At 42.6% G+C, this 17,678-nt stretch overlaps 1 protein-coding gene across 4 annotated transcripts in view; it reads right to left on the bottom strand.

Annotated features, from left to right (window-relative positions):
- LOC112925122 (uncharacterized) overlaps window positions 1-17,678 on the bottom strand; it is a 158,481-nt gene that overhangs the window by 53,185 nt on the left and 87,618 nt on the right. For all 4 annotated transcript variants that reach the window (XM_072738440.1, XM_072738449.1, XM_072738466.1 and 1 more), the window contains exons 28-30: window positions 9,657-9,774; window positions 7,060-7,225; window positions 2,257-2,395 (exon numbers count right to left, since the gene is read on the bottom strand). In XM_072738440.1, coding sequence (XP_072594541.1) covers window positions 2,257-2,395; window positions 7,060-7,225; window positions 9,657-9,774 — 423 coding nt within the window. The remainder of the gene's footprint in view (window positions 1-2,256; window positions 2,396-7,059; window positions 7,226-9,656; window positions 9,775-17,678) is intronic.

The raw sequence follows: 17,678 nt of genomic DNA, 5'->3' as shown, positions 1-17,678 counted from the left end.
AACTGTCATGCTTAGAAACTGCATCTAGGGTGCCTGGGTGGCTCAGTAGGTTAAGTGCCTGCCTTCAGCTCAGATCATGATCCCAGGGTCCTGGGCTGGAGCCTCATATTGGGCTCCCTGCTGAGCAGCCCGCTCCTCCTTCTCCTGTTCCCCCTGCTTGTGCTCTCTCTCTCTCTGTCAAATAAATAAATAAATAAATAAAAATCTTAAAAAGAAGAAGAGGAGAAGAAGAGCCAGAAACATGCATCTATCCTGCAACCAGAGCGATCTATGGCTCATATAGTGGGAGCCAGATATTAAATGATTACAGGGCCACTACCTTGATGTCCTGGAGCTATATCCTTCCTCATAAAAAAGGGAACCCCTTTCTATATAGAAGCATGCTGCTCTCATTCCAGTAAAAGTTCAGTTCATCCTTTTCAAATTCTGGAGAAGCCTTCAGTTAACATAAGCAAAAAAAGTTCCCTGGAGTAAACAGTCATATTTGCTCAGAGTTGGTGAACTTTGGGGAAGGATGAGGGAACTTCCCCCTACTTCCTTTCTCTTGATTATCTAAGGACTTTTCCTTATTTGCAGGTTTAGCACTAAAATCATCAAGGGGGATGACATTTATCTTTTCACTTCTCTTTCCTGCCTTCTCTCCAGAGTCTATTTTTCTCTCCATACTGCTGTCTGGCATCCATCCTAGTTCTCAGGCTTGGGAGTCAAATGCATCTAGGTTCTAGTTCTAGTCTGCCACTTACTAACTGTGTGATTCCAAATACATACACACTCTGAAGAGCCCCAGAGGAAAAAGGCTAGAGGAAATGTGATGAATAAGGGACTCATGGAGATATACTGTCCCGAGTGGTTCCCTCTAAAGTCTTTTGAGGGATCCCTGGATGGCGCAGCGGTTTAGTGCCTGCCTTTGGCCCAGGGCACGATCCTGGAGACCCGGGATCAAATCCCACGTCAGGTTTCCAGCGCATGGAGCCTGCTTCTCCCTCTGCCTGTGTCTCTGCCTCTCTCTCTCTCCTTGTGTCTCTCATGAATAAATAAATAGAATCTTTAAAAAAAAAATAAATAAAGTCTTTTGAAAGATATACTGAATATACTGAAACCAGACATAGAACACAGCGCCTCCATTCCTGCAGACTGTGCCAGGACAAAGAAAGCCCCTCAAAGCAATTCCTAGGGGAAGCAGACTAGTTCCCCCTGGGAGAATCCTGCATACCCAGAATCCAAAAAGAATTTCTGGGGTACAGTTCTATTTCTTCATCCTATGTAAATTCTTTACAAATCCTGACTCGGGAGTTTCAGAATCAGAGGGCTAATGAATGGTCCTCCTGACAATTAGAGTCTTTATATCCTACCCACTTGACTAATCTATAGCTCAGAAAGCTGCTTGTCAATAAAAAGAAAATGAATTAGTCTAATTTTTTTGTTCTGCTGAATTGATTTGAATCCAGAGATCCCTGATGCTCAGAGTAAAGAAAATCTGGAATAGAAAGAGAAAATATAGTTCAGTTTCCATTCTCTATAGATGCCCATGCTAATGGTGGAATGCAGTTACAACCCACAGGTAAGCGCACAGCCTCCTGAGGTCCTCCTCATTGGCTAAATAGTTACCCTGGGAATTAATCAAAGCAACTTAATTGATTTTGACAATTTAAGAACAAGCAGAGACCCTCAGGCCTGACCTCTTCCCTTTCCATACAAAACTTATTATTTATCCTAGAAACAGGGTGACTCTCAATCCAAACTAATTTTCTCATCAGTCATGATTAATGAACTAAATAGACCTTCTTTTTTGTATGCAGAGTAGTTAATACCCACAATTTATTTATCTGAATTTATAAATTTAACTCAGCCAATTCCACTGGCTTCACAGTGAAATTGTGAAGTGCAGTGAAAATTCTTCTAATTAAGGGCTGGAAAGAAAAAATAAAACTCTTAGAATCATCTTCAGATTTATAAAAAATATGATTCCCAATTAAACAACCTTGAAAACATTGAAAACAGCAATTGTTGTGCAAACTAACCTATTTAAATCCCATTTAATAAAATCAAGAATATGATAATCCAAAACGAACACATTCTACATGGACTGCCTGTGCAGCAGGATACATTTGGTAGCCACAGTGTTCTGGATCTGGTTGTGCCACTGACTATTTTAAACTTGTTATTTAATCCTGCCAAGAGTGACCTCCCACGATGGTCACTCAGAGGCACCTGCCCCATACAATTAACTGGAAGGATTCATTCTCCAGCCCTTACCGGATAAGGTGCCTCACTGCAGCGTCAAACTGCAAAAATATAACCTCCCTACGAAGGAGGAGTGCCTGGGACACCTCGGTAGGGTCTTGGGGGCTCTGGAGGCTGTCAATCATTTTCTGTAGCTCTTGAAGCTCAGATCCTGGAAGATAGATGACATTTTAGTCAGATAGTGTGACCTAATGAGCCATCATTTCACCCCTGCAGCTGACTTTTTACCTAAATGTATTTCTTTTTGTTTGTGAGTATACTAATTATATGTTTTGCAAGATCAGCAAAGTCTTACGTTCTAGTGGCCAAGGACTGATTTATCTTTCCTTCCTTCCTTCTTCCTTCCTCAATAAGATAAAAATTTGCTTTGCTTTTCAGCAGAATAAGAACATACTGTTGAATGAAAGTTTTAAATTATACAAGGCTACAGCCTCTAGATTGAAAAAAAAAATCAAACGAATGGGAAAATATAGGTCTCAGTAGATCTGTTAGGGGCTTAAAGTTATTATAGATGACAAACCAGCATTCATTCCTCAGAGTCGTGCCATACAAATCAACCTCTCTGTCATTGGCTCATGGATTAAAGAAGACTCAAGACTATCCAAGGCAAGCAAGAAATATGCACTCCTGTGTGTGTGCACACACGTGCACACATACACACACCGTCTTCTAGGAGATTCTCATCATTTTAGGAGTAGGTATGAGAGATCCTAAACAGACTTATTTTTTGGACCCTTACTGCAAAAGTGGGCCAGATATAACAGACTTATATGTGGTGGTTGTTGTTGTTGTTGTTTTCTTATATGTGTTTTGAATGGAAATTTAAACTGGGGACATTTTGCAGCACTCAGTGCCAAGTTGAGGGAACTGGCCTGCATCTAGATGGCTGTAGTGTCTCCGTTATTGGCCCAGGAGGGGAGCTAGTCAGAATGGGAGAGGATAGCAAGAAAATGATGAGTCCTTAGAGAGCACTGGTAGGGAAGTGGGGTGGGAGGCCACCCTTCCAGGGCTAAATAGAATGTCAGCTGATCTGAAATGTTCCTCAACTCCCACTGAGGACAGTGATAGCTTTCTACATCTCTGCTATGGGAAGAGGATTGTGGAAACTGATCGCTGGGCCTGATATGTAGCCCAAGGCAGAAGAGAAACGGGAGAGCTATGAGGCACTTCCAGAGTTTCTCTCTCAATAGCTTGTCCAGACTTGAGCAGCCTCCTCCCCTCTCTGGCCTGGTTTTGGATATCTTCCCACATGCACGGAAGGCAGAGGAATTGAGGGAATGGGGAAGCTGTCCATGAAAGCCTGACCAGGGCAGAATCAGGACTGAGAAGAGATGCTTATAATTGTAATATATACGTTTGGCTTTAGGAAAAGATGAGCAGTCCAGATTTCATATCCATCTGATGCTTTACATACAAGAAAAAAAGTGTTTTTTAGGTACTTGTCCAGCCCCTGAAAAATTGGATCCAATCATCAAAATTTTTATGACTTCTCTATAAATCTGATGGTCATATTATACTGAAAAGAAACTTCCACCAGAAGAGGAGTCATGTTAGGGTGAATTCTACAAGAATTTTAGGGGTGGGTGGGAGGAGGGGTTGTCAGTGAGCCTTGTTTGTTCAAGGCCTAGCATGATGGTCTGCAAGCGATGCATTTTGTCAGGCTAAGCAGCAACCAGTTGGGGAACGTTTAGAATCCTCCGCAATGACGATGAAAAAAGAAAATAAAGTTGCCCACACCCTGCGATGAAAGCTCTGTTAAATGTAAAGTGTGTTTGGACAAGGGCTAGAAGGCAGTAAAAACAAATAAGAATATCTCTCTTGTTACAGTGGCTGGTTGCAGATAATTTTTCTCTTTTCATTACTTCCATTATCGCTTATGTGTGTGCTGTGTGTGCCCCTTTACACTACGTCACTTCCCAGCAAAATTGTTCTGTGCTGATAGGTAGCAGAAACATTATCACCAAAACACAGATGTGGAGGTGAGGACCCGCCTTTCTTTGTTGTTTATGGATTTTAGGATCCTTATTTAGGTTTCCCTTTCTTAGTGGCATCAGGCTGCTGCTGGGTGGGAGGGAAGGTGGCAGGGAGGGCAGGGAAGGCAGTGGTGGTGGTGGGGTTGGAAGTAGACCCTCAGCCAGGAAACGTCGGGAAACATATGAGCCTTTCCCCAGGAGTGTCCCATATGGGAAATGAGAAAGAGAGAGAGAGAGAGAGAGAGAGAGAGAGAGGAATCACAATGGCCCTGTCTCCACGTGAATACTCACAAGCCAGTACATTTTGTGCCTAGTTTGTCTCAAGAGTTCCTGAAAACCTAAGTTTAGTGGATAGTATCTGGGCTTTAATTGGCCTCCTAAACCTTTACCAGGAAATCACAGTGTAAACTCCCACGGGCTGATTACATCCTCTGCTGATCCAAAGGGAGTTGCTGGCTTTCAAGGAAGGAGAGGATTTGGCAGGGTCCATAGAGCTTGTGCTCAGTGTCGAGGAGCTGCTTCCTCGGTCAAGTGGGAGGACCAAAGCTGAAATCTGGAGTGTCCTCTTAAAGAATATTTTAAAGCATATAAGCCCACAAAAGTCATTCCGTCGAACTCCAAACAGCTTGGCAAGAGCTGAGAGGAGCTGGGCGAGGATAGGAAGAGACCATCTTCTCTGCTCACCTTACTTCTTGCCTCCTTCTGGGAAGCGGGCCAGCGACTGAGGAACCAAGGCTGTTTTTTTTTTTTTTTTTTAAGAGATGATTATCGTAGAGTGGGAATTTTTTTTTTTTTTAAGTTCAGTTTGCTCTTTATCTATTTTCAGCAGAGTATGCAGAACTTTGCACATTCTCCCTGGAGCACAAATGTTTTCACTGGCAACAGGACAAGTGCATGTTTCTAATTGCACACCTTGGAAAGCCCGGGCCCCACATACTTCAAGGGTTTCTGGTTCAGAGGCATAGAAATAGTAAGAAACTGATTCCCTTCATCTGGAAGGAAATCATTGTCCTCGACAATTCATCCTCACTTGCTACTGTTCCTCAGTGTCGCACTGGTAGGTGGTTCACCCTTCTCTGGACTCACCATGTGCCATGTGGCCCATCACCTTTGCCGTGTCCTTTCCTGTCTTACCCAGACCATCCCTCCTAGTTCTCTCATTGATTCAAGTGAGGGCAAGTATCCCCAGATCACCGTCCCTGCATGCTGTCCTCCCAGCTGCTGTAGGAGCTCCTATGTGGGGTCTTCCTTTGGAAAGTTGCCTTTGACTCTATCTTGGCTTCTATCTCATCTCCATGTGACACTTGTCTCCTGGTCTCAGGGACAGGGAAAAGGCTCTAAGTGTGCTTTGGAACTTCTCTACTCTCTTGATTCTTACACTGAGGATGTGCTAGTAGTTTTGAGATCTCGGTAGTCTGGGACAATTCTGCATTTTCTGCTAAGTCCGCACCAATCCAGGCCTTCTTCAGGATGCCCCTCCTCAGAGACAGAGAACCATCTTCCTCCGGGACTGCCACTCATTCCCTTCCCTAGGTCTCCCAGCTGAACATTTACAGATTTCTTCAGTGCTCAGTAGCACCCTGAAAATTTACCAGCAAACAAGTGCGGGTCTCCCACAGACATCTTTATGCACTGGCCAGAGGGGAACCTGCTTGAAGACTGCATTTTATTATTTTTTTTTAGCAGTACCATTTATTTTTTTTTAATTTTTATTTATTTATGATAATCACACAGAGAGAGAGAGAGGCAGAGACACAGGCAGAGGGAGAAGCAGGCTCCATGCACCGGGAGCCCGACGTGGGATTCGATCCCGGGTCTCCAGGATCGCGCCCTGGGTCAAAGGCAGGCGCTAAACCCCTGCGCCACCCAGGGATCCCGACTGCTAGGTTTAAATAGGCATATTATTATCTCATTCCATCGGCTCTTCTCATCCTTTAAAATCTTTGGCTACTCTGTTATAATATATTGTGATTAATGAATAATTAAATGACTAATGTTATCATTTGGCTGCAAGTCAAATTATTAAAATAATGAGATTAGTTTCCCTACTTTTGACCAACTCAGCTTACTAAGCATTTCAGTCTTTACCTTGTGCGTTTTTCTTAGAATTTAGTGCTTCGTTACGGTTTATGGTTTAACACTTGGTAGATAAAACTGAAGCTTCAGTCATTCTTACTTTAGGACCATCAGGCTACTCTTAGCTAATGGAGGACTGTCTGCAAAAATTCTTGACAATAAATGCTTGGCTCTGACCTTGCCATATTAGCTCACATAGGCCAAAAAGGGAATGAAAGAAAATGAGTGTGTAGTAGGGGCATGCACATTCTTATAGAAATTTTAGAGACATTTTAACCCACAGAGCATCTCCATGAAACAGGTATTATCACCTCCATTTTATAGATGGAGAGATACCCAGAGAGTAAAGTGTCCAGCTTCCAGTAACCAATTGGTAGATATGGGGTAAAAAAAGCTTTACTTTTTTTTAGGCTTGCCCACCCCTAGCTTGCTTTACTTTGTGTTCTAACCTGTAAATATGGAGTTAATTATTTAGAGACAGTATATCATGAGGTTTTTTCCCTTTGCCCTTCTTCTCACTGTCCTTTATGAAAAAATATTTTAGTTCTATCTTTCTGAGTTTTAAGATCTTCATATTAATTAACTAAATGGAGGGGAGGGAAATCTTTTCACAATGTATGTGTATATCATTTCATGACATTTTACACTTTAAAAAGCTTACAATTTTATTTGCCAATTATACTTCAGTGAAGTTGGGGGAAGAAAAGAGCTTCACAGAATTTGAAGTGAATATTGAAGGTGATCTGAGTCACCTCTAAACACTTACCAATGCCTTCAATTCCTCCCCAGTCACCTTTCAGGAGGTGAGCACTTAGAGGAAATTCAAAACATGTTGGACAATTTCCAAGTTTAGCAAAACTGAAAAGGTAGGCCACAATGTCATGGAGAGGAGCCATCAGCTGTAGAGTTAGCTGTAAGGCTTGAAAAGCTGCCTATGGGTAAAATCAACACAAAGAAATTTTAAGAGGTTTTAAAGACATGTATAAAAAGATATGAGCATCGATTAGGAATAGTATCTTTAAACAAAAATATTAAACATTTTCACAATATAGGATAATAATCACAGGATAATATCTGAAAAACAGAACAACAAACCTATTCATCAACCAGATTACATGCCTTTGGAGAAGGTAACTCAAGGAGTGAGGGGTTTAAAACAATATGTTTCTCTTTGTTTAAAGCCATTGGTGACCATAAACACAGCAAAATGCGTTTGTATGACCACTGATGTATTACAAGGGTCACAGATAAACTCCTAGCAGGAACCCATTTTCAGACAACATTGCCCTGAGGGAATACCTGTGAGCAAAGCAAAGATATTGATCAACGTGGTTCAAACACACAACTTAAAAAATCAAACACTGGATCTTAAATATTAATGTTCAGGTGAAGGAAAAGTGGAAAATTATGATCCAGCTGAAAGAAGGTAGTATTTTTACATATATATTTTAAAACACCTAAAATTCTTCAATGAAAGATTAATTATTTTTAATTATTTGAGGAAACTCTATGCTGCTTTCCATAATGGCTGCCCCAACTTACATTCCCATCCACAGTGCACAAGAATTCCCTTTTCTTCACATCCGTGCCAATATTGCTGCCTCTTGTCATTTTGACAATAGCCATCCTAACAGGTATGGGGAGCTCTCTCATTGTGGTTTTGATTTGCATCTCTCTGAGGCTTAGCAATGTTGAGCATCTTTTCATGTACCTGTTGGCCATCTGGTTGTCTTCTTTGGAGAAATGTTTATACATGCCTTTGCCCATTTTAAAATCAGATTTTATTGTTGTTGTTGAGTTATAGACGTTCCTTACATATTTCAGGTATTACCCCCTTATCAGATACGTGGTTTGCAAATATTTTTCCCATTCTGTAAGTTGCCTTTTCATTTTGTTGATGGTTTTCTTTGTTGAGCAGAAGCTTTTTAGTTTGATGTGGCCCCACTTACTTATTTTTGCTTTTGTTGCCTATGCTTTTCATTTTATATCCAAAAAATTATCATCCAGACCAATGTCAAGGAGCTTTTCTCATTTTCCTCTGAGAGTTTTTCAGTTTCCAGTGTTACATTTAGTCTCTAATTCACTCCAATTTAATATTTGTGAGAAGTGAAAGATAGCAGTCCAGTGTCATTCTTTTGCAGGTAGAACTACCATATGATCCTCCCACTTCTGGGTACATATCCAAAATCAGTATCCCAAAGAGATTATCTACACTCTTACGTCTATTCATTACTCACAATAGCCGAGCTACGGAAACAGTCGGAGTGTCCAGTGGATAAATGGAGAAAAAAATGTGAAACACACACACACACAGAGGAATATTATTCAGACATTAAAAAAAGAAAACCCTGCCATTTGCAATAACATGGATGAACCTGGAGAATATTATGCTAAGTAAAACAACCAGCTAGGGAGAGACACATACCGTACAATCTCACACGTGTAATCTAAAAAACAAATAAAATGTCGAACTCATAGAAAGACGGTTACCAAGGGGTGAGAAATGGATAGATGTTGGTCAAAGGGTGCAAATTTTCAGTTACCAGATGAATAGATTCTAATGCACAGCATGGTGCCTACAGTTAATGATAATGTATTGGATAATTGGAATTTGCTAGGGGAGTAGGTAAGTGTTCCTACCACACACAAAAGAAGGTGACTATGTGGGGTGATAGATATGTTAATCAATTTAATTGGGGTAATCATTTCATAATGTACACATATGTTAAATCATATTGTACACTTCAAATATATACATTTATTTCTTACATCTCAATAAAACTGGGGCAGGGGAAAAAAGGGTAAGAAACCTAGGTTGTTAAACAGGTCTTCATCCAACAAAGAAAAATCAGAATGTTCCCGAAATGCCATTTTTCAACACTGCACTTTACTTAGAAAATACTTATTTGAGTGCTCTGTGTATTTCTAGGTCTACTCTTTTTTTTTTTTTTTTTTTTTAATGGTTAACAATGTTATACTCTCACAGCAAGTTAGGTACAGAGAGCAACCCCTGAAAAAACAGGCTGATTACTAGGATTGTGATCTCAACTTGTCATTAAGCTTCATAGCATCAGGGTGGGGTTCTCGGGAAGGGCTTGGGAGGAAATTGAGGATTAATAAGGAATGTGGGGAGCTCGAATTAGTGTTCATTAGTGACTAGGGAGAAACAGAACTCGGGAAATAACGAGGCCCAGGAGAAATGATTATAAAGCAGGCAAAAAGTACGGGGAGCTGTGTGAAGATTTCAGTTCTTATTTAGCTCTGGAAAAAAACAAGAGACGTTCTCTGGAATGGATACTATCAACCAGGAGACCTAAAACTCCAGCCAGTTTTCATTCTGGCACACATAAAACAAATACAAACCTTTTCTGGCAGAGTTTTGAACATAACCAGCACTTCAGAAGGATGGGGAATGAACCATAAATTGAGGAAGACTTTCCCGTCGGCAGACAGCAGACACCGTGGCCGGGGCTGAAACGTCCTGCAGCATTAGAAGAGACTGTGGGTAGGCACAGCATTTCTCTTTAAGAAAGAGGCGCCCCAAGTGAACTATTTATAACCACCGCCTGCAGCCACAGCAACAGCAGGGCTGTGGTGACACCCGAGCAGGCCCAGCGTCCAAGCCTGGGCCTGCAGGCCTCCTTGTCAGGCCGCGCACAGGTGGCCCCGGTTATAAATAACCCTGGAGAAAAGCAGTGAGGCCACTTTTAGCCTCACTGGGGTTGGAGGAAGCAGGGGGTTGCAGGGAGGGAGGGAGAGGTGTGGTAAGAAAGCAAAGAGACAACGGAATCAGGCGGCTCGCACCATTCTGGGGGTTACGTATTTTCTCACTTATTTCTTATGACCTTAGACCAGACCTGTTCTGTCATTTCACAGATGAGGAAATTGAGGCCCTATGAGATCTGCCCCATGAGCCTGCCCAGCTCCTAAGAGACGAAGTTGATACATGCAGATCTGTCCAGTTCTAGAATCCAAGCTCTAGGGACCAGCCTCTATTTTCCTTCCTCCCCTATCCATGTTTTTTGCCAGGTTCTCCAGACTCTGGCCCTCTTTTAACTTCCTTCTCCTCACTGCCCTCCTCTTCCTCCGAATACAATATGATTTCTTAGGGGGGCACGATAGCTGTCTCTTTGGTGTAGGTTTACAGACAGACACATAATCCTTGTATGTCTGGTTTAAGAATTCACACAAGCCCAGGTACCGACCACCTGGCCTGAGTGGCACAATGTCACCAGCTCCTCTGAAGCCTGACGTGTGCCTCCCTGGTGGCCCTCGGAGAAACCACCATCTGAATTTCACACTCATCACTGTTGGTTTTTCTCTGTAGTTTTACCACAAGTGATAAACCATGAAAAGATTATTTTGTTGGGTTTTTCCTGTTTTTGACCTTCACACCAATGGAAGCTCGTGGTCTTTCTAGTACACTCATTGGGGAAGGTGGCATCTTGACCTGGCTTCTCTATCACCTCAGGAATGGGGTGGCCCACTGCAACGGAGGGTGGGGTGAGGGGACTGCTTTCCTTGAATGGATTTGATGCCTTTACGTCTAATTGTGCTCATCTGGTGTGAAAATGGCGCTATGTGCAGTTAATGGGTGTGGATTCTGGCATCGGAGGACCCCGTTTTGAGACCCACTTCCATCCCCCACCGCTGTGTGGCCTTGGATGCATCTGAGTCCTTTCATACATAAAATGAGGATAATGCTTCCTAACTCACAGGATTGGTGTAAGCAATATCTTTTTAAAAGAGCACCAAGCACGTGAAAAGTATTCTATAAATTGTGAGGTGCTATACATAGCTTGTTATTAGGGGTGCCTGGTTGGCTCAGCGGTTGGCCGCCTGCCTTTGGCCCAGGGCATGATCCTGGGGTCCCGGGATTGACTCTCACATCGGGCTCCCTGCATGGAGCCTGCTTCTCCCTGTGCCTGTGTCTCTGCCTCTCTCTGTATGTCTCATGAATAAATAAATAAAATCTTTAAAAAACAAAACAAAAAAATCAAAGCTTGTTATTAGAATGCTAAGGTGAGGGTATCTAGCAGAGTGGCCAAGGGTAGGGGGAGGGCAAGGGATGCCTGTGGCCCAGTAGAGAGGCATGTAAGTACCCTCAAGGGGAGAGGACGTGTGTGGGGGTACTTGTTAACAAGTGGGAACCTGACACACTAATGAGAGCACATCCTAAAACAGGGTTATAGGGACGGGCTAGAGACAAGTGCCACCTCAGGCCAGTCTCGGTTATGCTGGACAAGGCAGGCCTTGCAGGCAGAGAGACAGACAGTGGAAGGAGGTGTGCAGTGGGTATGGAGCCCTCACCCTCACATCAACCCCTGCCCAGGGCACCTGGGGTCCACCTCAGCCCTCAGCTCTGCTCTTCCCACTCTGCCCCTAGTCCTGGACAGTTGTGTTCACTCTTCTGGTTGCAAAGGCCATCTATTCGCCAGTGACACCTGAATCCACATGTGTACGCCTGGTCCCCTCCACAGCTCCAGACTCCCAACCTGCTTCCTCTTGGCTGGTAGATGATCTGAAAAGATCATCTCAATGGAACAAGGCAAGAACTGAACTCCTTATTCTCTTCCACCCCAATCCTGTGGCTGCTCTGTGTTCAAAAGAACCACAAACCCCTGTCCCTAAAATCTGGAAATCAGGGAGTCATTTTTAGAGCCTCCCTTCTCCTTTTCTCTCCAGTTCCTACTCATCCCACTATCCTCTCATACCTGTACCCAGTTTTCATTCCCACTTCCACTGTCCGTAGCAAGGACTCTGGGTGGGAGGGTCCCGTCTCACCTTCCGGGGAGGGGCACTTTGGACGTCACAGGGGTATTTTTTGACTCTTGTTATTGTTTCTGGGTCTCTGGGAGAGATTCAGGTGACCCTTTCCACTTATTAAGTAAAATGTAATTCATTTTAACTGAGGGCTGAATGTTTTGAATATCAAACATTCTGAGCATGAGACTTTTTAAATCATTAAAACTTTACATGAAGTAAATCATTGGCCTGAAAGCTACCTTTCAAGTCTCAGGGTTTTTTAATCAGGTAATTTGAAGCTCGGGAACAAAGGATGGTGTTAGATTGGAGAATTTCCTTTATGTCAGCAACCACAAAGTCAGACTACCCTGTCCTGGAGCAGATCAAAGCCAGTGTAATCCAGTCTTATCTCTATTGTTCAATTCACGATGTCCAAAGGTGCCCCAAAGAAACATCAAATATCAACAATAAAAAGTCACCAGGCCTGTGGCTGAGCACATGAGGTTGCAGACCAAGGGGCTGGCAACAGCAGCGTGGTTGAACCAGTCCTTGGCCTCGGAGAAGCACATATATCCCTGGAACCTTCTACCAAGGGTTATCCTTTATTTCTCATCCATTCATTCCTTCCATTTCCACCCCTGCCTGCAGCAAGCAGCCATCTGCTGGGGAAGGACAGAGAGAGTAGCAGAAAGCTCTAGGTGCAAAGCGCAGGAGTATAGCCCAGTTCTCAGCCCTACAAGGAGGATTCCTCCGCTCTCCTTGTGGATGGCCCGTCAACTCCCAAGGCTGTCAGTTCCTTGACCTGCTCAACAGCATCCCCCTCCACCTTCATTCCCCTTCAGCCATCCACTCTGAGGCCACATTCCAGACCTTATCATTACCTGGGACCACATTATCTCCAAAGACTTAAACTCAACATCCCACTTTCCCATCTCAACCTTTTATTCCAGTTTTCTCACTCATTCAGTCCCAGTAAACCTCCTTATCCCTCTAAAATATGCTCCTTGACATCATCCAGCCCTCTGGTCTTCCCCCTTCCATCCGTCAGTTCCATTCTGGCCTTCCTCCCTTCCCTGCCTAGATTGGGTCTCACAGTTAAGCACAGGAACTACTCTCTCACCAGAACCTTCCAGTCTGTTTCTTTGTATTTACGACGCACCCACCCAGCAAAACCCCAACTCTGGATCCCTCCAGCTATTATGCTTTCTGCTTCTAGTTGCATGTTGCTGAGCACAGCTGGGGGAAATCACACCACTAATTCTATTGATGCAGCAACAAGTAAATGGTTTCCAGCCTGAGCTGTGTCACCCTGGGACAGCCCTATTCTTTCCTTTGATCAGCTTTCATGCCCATTTCCTTTTCTAATAATTCCAAGACTTCTTTCAGCCTCATACCAAATTCCTGCCAGCAGATGATGATATGGTCTGTTATTTCATAACTGAATTAAAAGCCATTGGCTGGAACTCACCCTACTTCCTGTGGGCCCTGCCCCTACCCCCATCCTCTCTTTCAATCAAGGTCAAAGGCAGAGGTACACACCTGGGATATGAAATGAAGATGGCCCCGGCCCTCAAGATTCTTACATTTATGAGGCAGCTAGACATGCAAACATGATTGAGGATAGAAGCACGGTGCAATGGAAGCACAGTTGGCCCTTGAACAACACAGGGGTTAAGGGGTGCTGACCCACCCTGAAATGGAAAATATGTGCATAATTTTGACTGCTCAAAAACTTAACTGCTAATAGCCTATCGTTGACCAGAAGCCTTACTTATACATCAATAGTCAATAAACACATGTTTTTATGTTATATATATTATATACTCTATTCTGATAATAAAGTTAACTAGAGAAAAGAAAATGTTATTAAGAAAATCATAAGGAAGAGAAAATATATTTACAGTATTTTACTATAGTTATATAAAAAGAATTACTGTTTAAGTGGACCTGTGCATTCAAAGCCATGTTGTTCAAGGGTCAACTGTATGTGAAAGTGCAGCGAACATGCGGAATAGGAAGCGTCTGAGACCTGTTGGAAGGTTATTGGAAGAAATTCACCACTGAGGCTTCTGAGCTGTGATTCATTATCTTCCTCTCTATGTTTCTTCCTCTTTATGGCACTGCCATTTTTCCCCACTTAAAGAAATTGTGGTAAAATATACATAACATGAAAATTATCATTGTAACCATTTTTAAACGTCCAATTCAGTGGCATTAAGTGCATTCACATTGTTGTGCAATTGTTGTCATCATCATCTCCAGAACTTTTTTCCATCTTCTAAAACGGAAACTACCAGTTAAACAATAATTGCACTGCCACTTTCGCATTTACTCAAGCCAGAGACTCTGGATAACACCCTAGATTCCTCCTTTTCTTTTAGCTTCCCGTTGAATCCAGCACCTGGCCAACTGATGTCACCTCCTAAACATCTCCTCTCTATACAGTTTCAGCAGCTTCCTAAATGAGATCCGTGACAATCATCTTACTACACTTTCCCTGCTGTTGAAGGACAAATGCCAGACTTCTAGATCTTGCCCATCCTTCTGTAGATTCTACTCCCCCTTGCTTATCCTCACAGACCCTGGGTAGGAACCACTCAAAGAGTCCACGTGCTGTCTTACATCTCTGTGTCACTCTACATGGGGCTCTCTCAGCTTGAACTGAAGTTCTTTCCCTTGTCTACCTGAAATACTAACCATCCTTTAAGACCTAGGTTAAGCATCCCCTTTTCCCTGCAGCCTGCCTTGCTCCCCATCCCCATATCCCCAATCTTTTAGATAATACTGGACATTTCCTGGTGGGTGCTTTTATTATACTCTTATTTTATTCTTTATCACAATGTACTGTAGTCACCTATTTCCCTTTGCCTGAATGGCAAGGACCATGTCTGTTTATTGTTGTACAGCACTTGGCACCAAGGTTGCCATGTACAGCTGTTCAGGCTGCACTCTGAGGCAGCCAGCAGTGGCCAAGATCCAGCTTATGTGTTACTTGCCAAGCTCTGCACCCTGGCATGGGGCTACACCTGCCCAGACGAAGGGGAGCCTCTTCTAATGGGCATAAAGCACCATATGGGATCCTGCCGGCTCTGGTTAATGTAAGAATTTGATTAATGTTAGTATCCTCTCTCTCCCTTCTTCACCCCTCCATCAGCTGACACCACTGCTTTTGGAGTGTGGCCAAGTATCATCCCAGTCTCCAGATTCTAGTCTCCTCTGGAGCTGTGAAAAGCAAGGAGGCCTCAAGGGGCATCCTTCTTAGGAGGAGAACTCCCCTTGGCTCCTCTTCTATAGAGGTTTTGGTTTGAGGATAAGGTGGTCTCTGTTAAAACTAAACACAGTACATTGCAGCCTTTAAACGATTAAGTAGCATCTTGGAATCTTAAACCTACAGAACTCACGGGTCAAGGGATGGCAAACATAAGCAGGGAGGCCACCTTTTCCCTGTTCTTGGCCATAGTGGACATTGCCAATCAATTGCAGCACTTTCATAAGCTTGGGATGTCTCAGAATCCTCAGCAGGGCATTAATTGTTAGAGCTGACATTTAAAAGAAAACTTCTTATCTTTGACCTAACCCAACTCCATATTTTAAGAATGAGTAAGTGAGAACCTCTGTCCTCCATGACCCTCATCATTCCCCAACTCTGTCCCTTCATCTCTAGTTAAACTTGTCCTGGGGTGATTCCCATCTATCATTTCATGAATATTTTCAAATGACCCCTTTCCAGGAAGTCTTTCCTTGGCCATTCCATTCCTTAGAATCAATCTCTAGATACTCTAACACTAAAAATTTTAGCATGTTTAACTTTAGAGAGCTGCTTCAATTTTCTCACTCCTCAGATGAAGAGTTAAGGTTCAGAGAATGAAGAGAAGTGATTTTCCTGAGGGCAGCTTATAATTGAGCCAGGTAAAGTCCAAATATTCTAACTCCCAGGCCATGGCTTGCTCCACTGTACCTCCTTGTGGCTGATGTTCATTTTTATTAATACTCAGTGCATAGAATCATAGACTTTGGAGTTAAAAATAATCTTCTACAATACTTTTAAAATCTTCCATATAAGACAGAAGTTCCTTTCTCTATTGCTCCATTCTCTGTGGTGTATTAAAGGGACATGTTGAAATCTAGAGAGAGTTTAGGAAGCAGGAGACAGGTATAGTCGAAAAATACTGAATCTTCATCAGTCACTGCTAATTCACTGCCTAACTCTATGACTTGGGCTCTGGGGGTGGTGGTGCTCATTTTGCTCACATTTTATTAATCAAAGCCTTGCCATGAAAATTATATTATACTAACTGACCAGATGATTTAGGGCTCTAGGTTCATCCCCTTTAAATGATGGTTTTCCTTAATCTTTAGAAAACACACAGTCATCTACAAAAAACAATAAAGGAATAGAGCAAGACTTACAAGTTAGAGAATTTTTTTAAAAATTTTCCTTTCTACTTCCTGACCTCCTAATTTGAGTGCTTAAAACAGAACAGATCAGAAACAAAAACAGACTTCCTGAATACATTTTATCCTAAACACAAATATAATGAACATGTGGTTAGACTTCTGGAAACTATTTTAAAAATTTGATCCCAAATGTAGATTGGGCTTATAAATGGTTCACTTGGCTAGTGGGTAGATGAGATAATGAAATTAAGAAGTCTTAGAGGATTATCCTGTGTTGTTTCACATAAGAGAAAGATATGCTTCAGCCTCATTGGGCAACAAGTGTCCAGTCAAACTCTTAAGCAAAATGGTCAGTCTTACTGAGGTCTGTTTGCCCTAAACTTACTTCAAATGCATTCTTCCATTGGGTAGATTCTGAAGTCTACCCAAGTGAATGCACTGGTTGAGTTCATGAAACAAACACTGGTGTCCACAAACTGGGCACCTATAAAAGTATCAAGGTACGACTGGTCACTATTTTGGTAGCCAGCTGTCAGTCAGTCAAGGGCTCACAAACTCGAGTTTTTTCATTCTCCAGCTTTCTCTAGCCTGTTATGTCATCCTCACTTTTTTTTTTTTTTCTTTAGGTGAACTCTGACTTATCTGTCACCTCCTCTTTGAATTTCTCCCTGAGGCCCTGGGCTACAGTTAAGCACTCCCTCTTTTGTGTCCTCACAGAACAATTCACATAACTGTAGCAGATTATCTTTAAAATCTTTGAAGTTACTTTTTTGTGTAGGGAGCTTTCCCCACCACTGAACTGAGGGGGAAAGCTCTGTAATTTACTGCCAGTGTCAATGGCTTATTTACTTTTCTAAGTCCAGCACATAGCAAAGTGCCTGGTACAAAGTAAGCACTAAAGAAATACTGGTTGGATAATGCATGAAGGAATAAGTGAGTGAATGAGTAGTCTGATACAAATGCTCTTTCAATTCGTTCATCTGTCTGTGTTCTAGGATCATATTTATTGAATATTACTATTAACTTGACACTAAGTTCTATACCTTAAGGGGAAGAGTAAGGAGGAAAGTAAGCTCACCCTGCAGGATGTTTTTGCTCCCCCTTGGAGCATAACTGGGTAACACCCCTTCCTTTTTTTTTTTTTTTTTTTTAAGGAAATGTGGTTCTGACTGCACAGGTATGCTAACTCCTTCATCTGGGTGAGTGAACTCTAAGCAGGTTAAGATCATTTGGGAAACTGAA

This window comes from Vulpes vulpes, chromosome 1 (genome assembly GCF_048418805.1).
Source record: "Vulpes vulpes isolate BD-2025 chromosome 1, VulVul3, whole genome shotgun sequence".
NCBI classification, from domain to species: Eukaryota; Metazoa; Chordata; class Mammalia; order Carnivora; family Canidae; genus Vulpes; species Vulpes vulpes.
The sequence above is the reverse complement of the archived record's forward strand: the minus strand, read 5'-3'. Positions and strand labels throughout refer to the sequence as shown.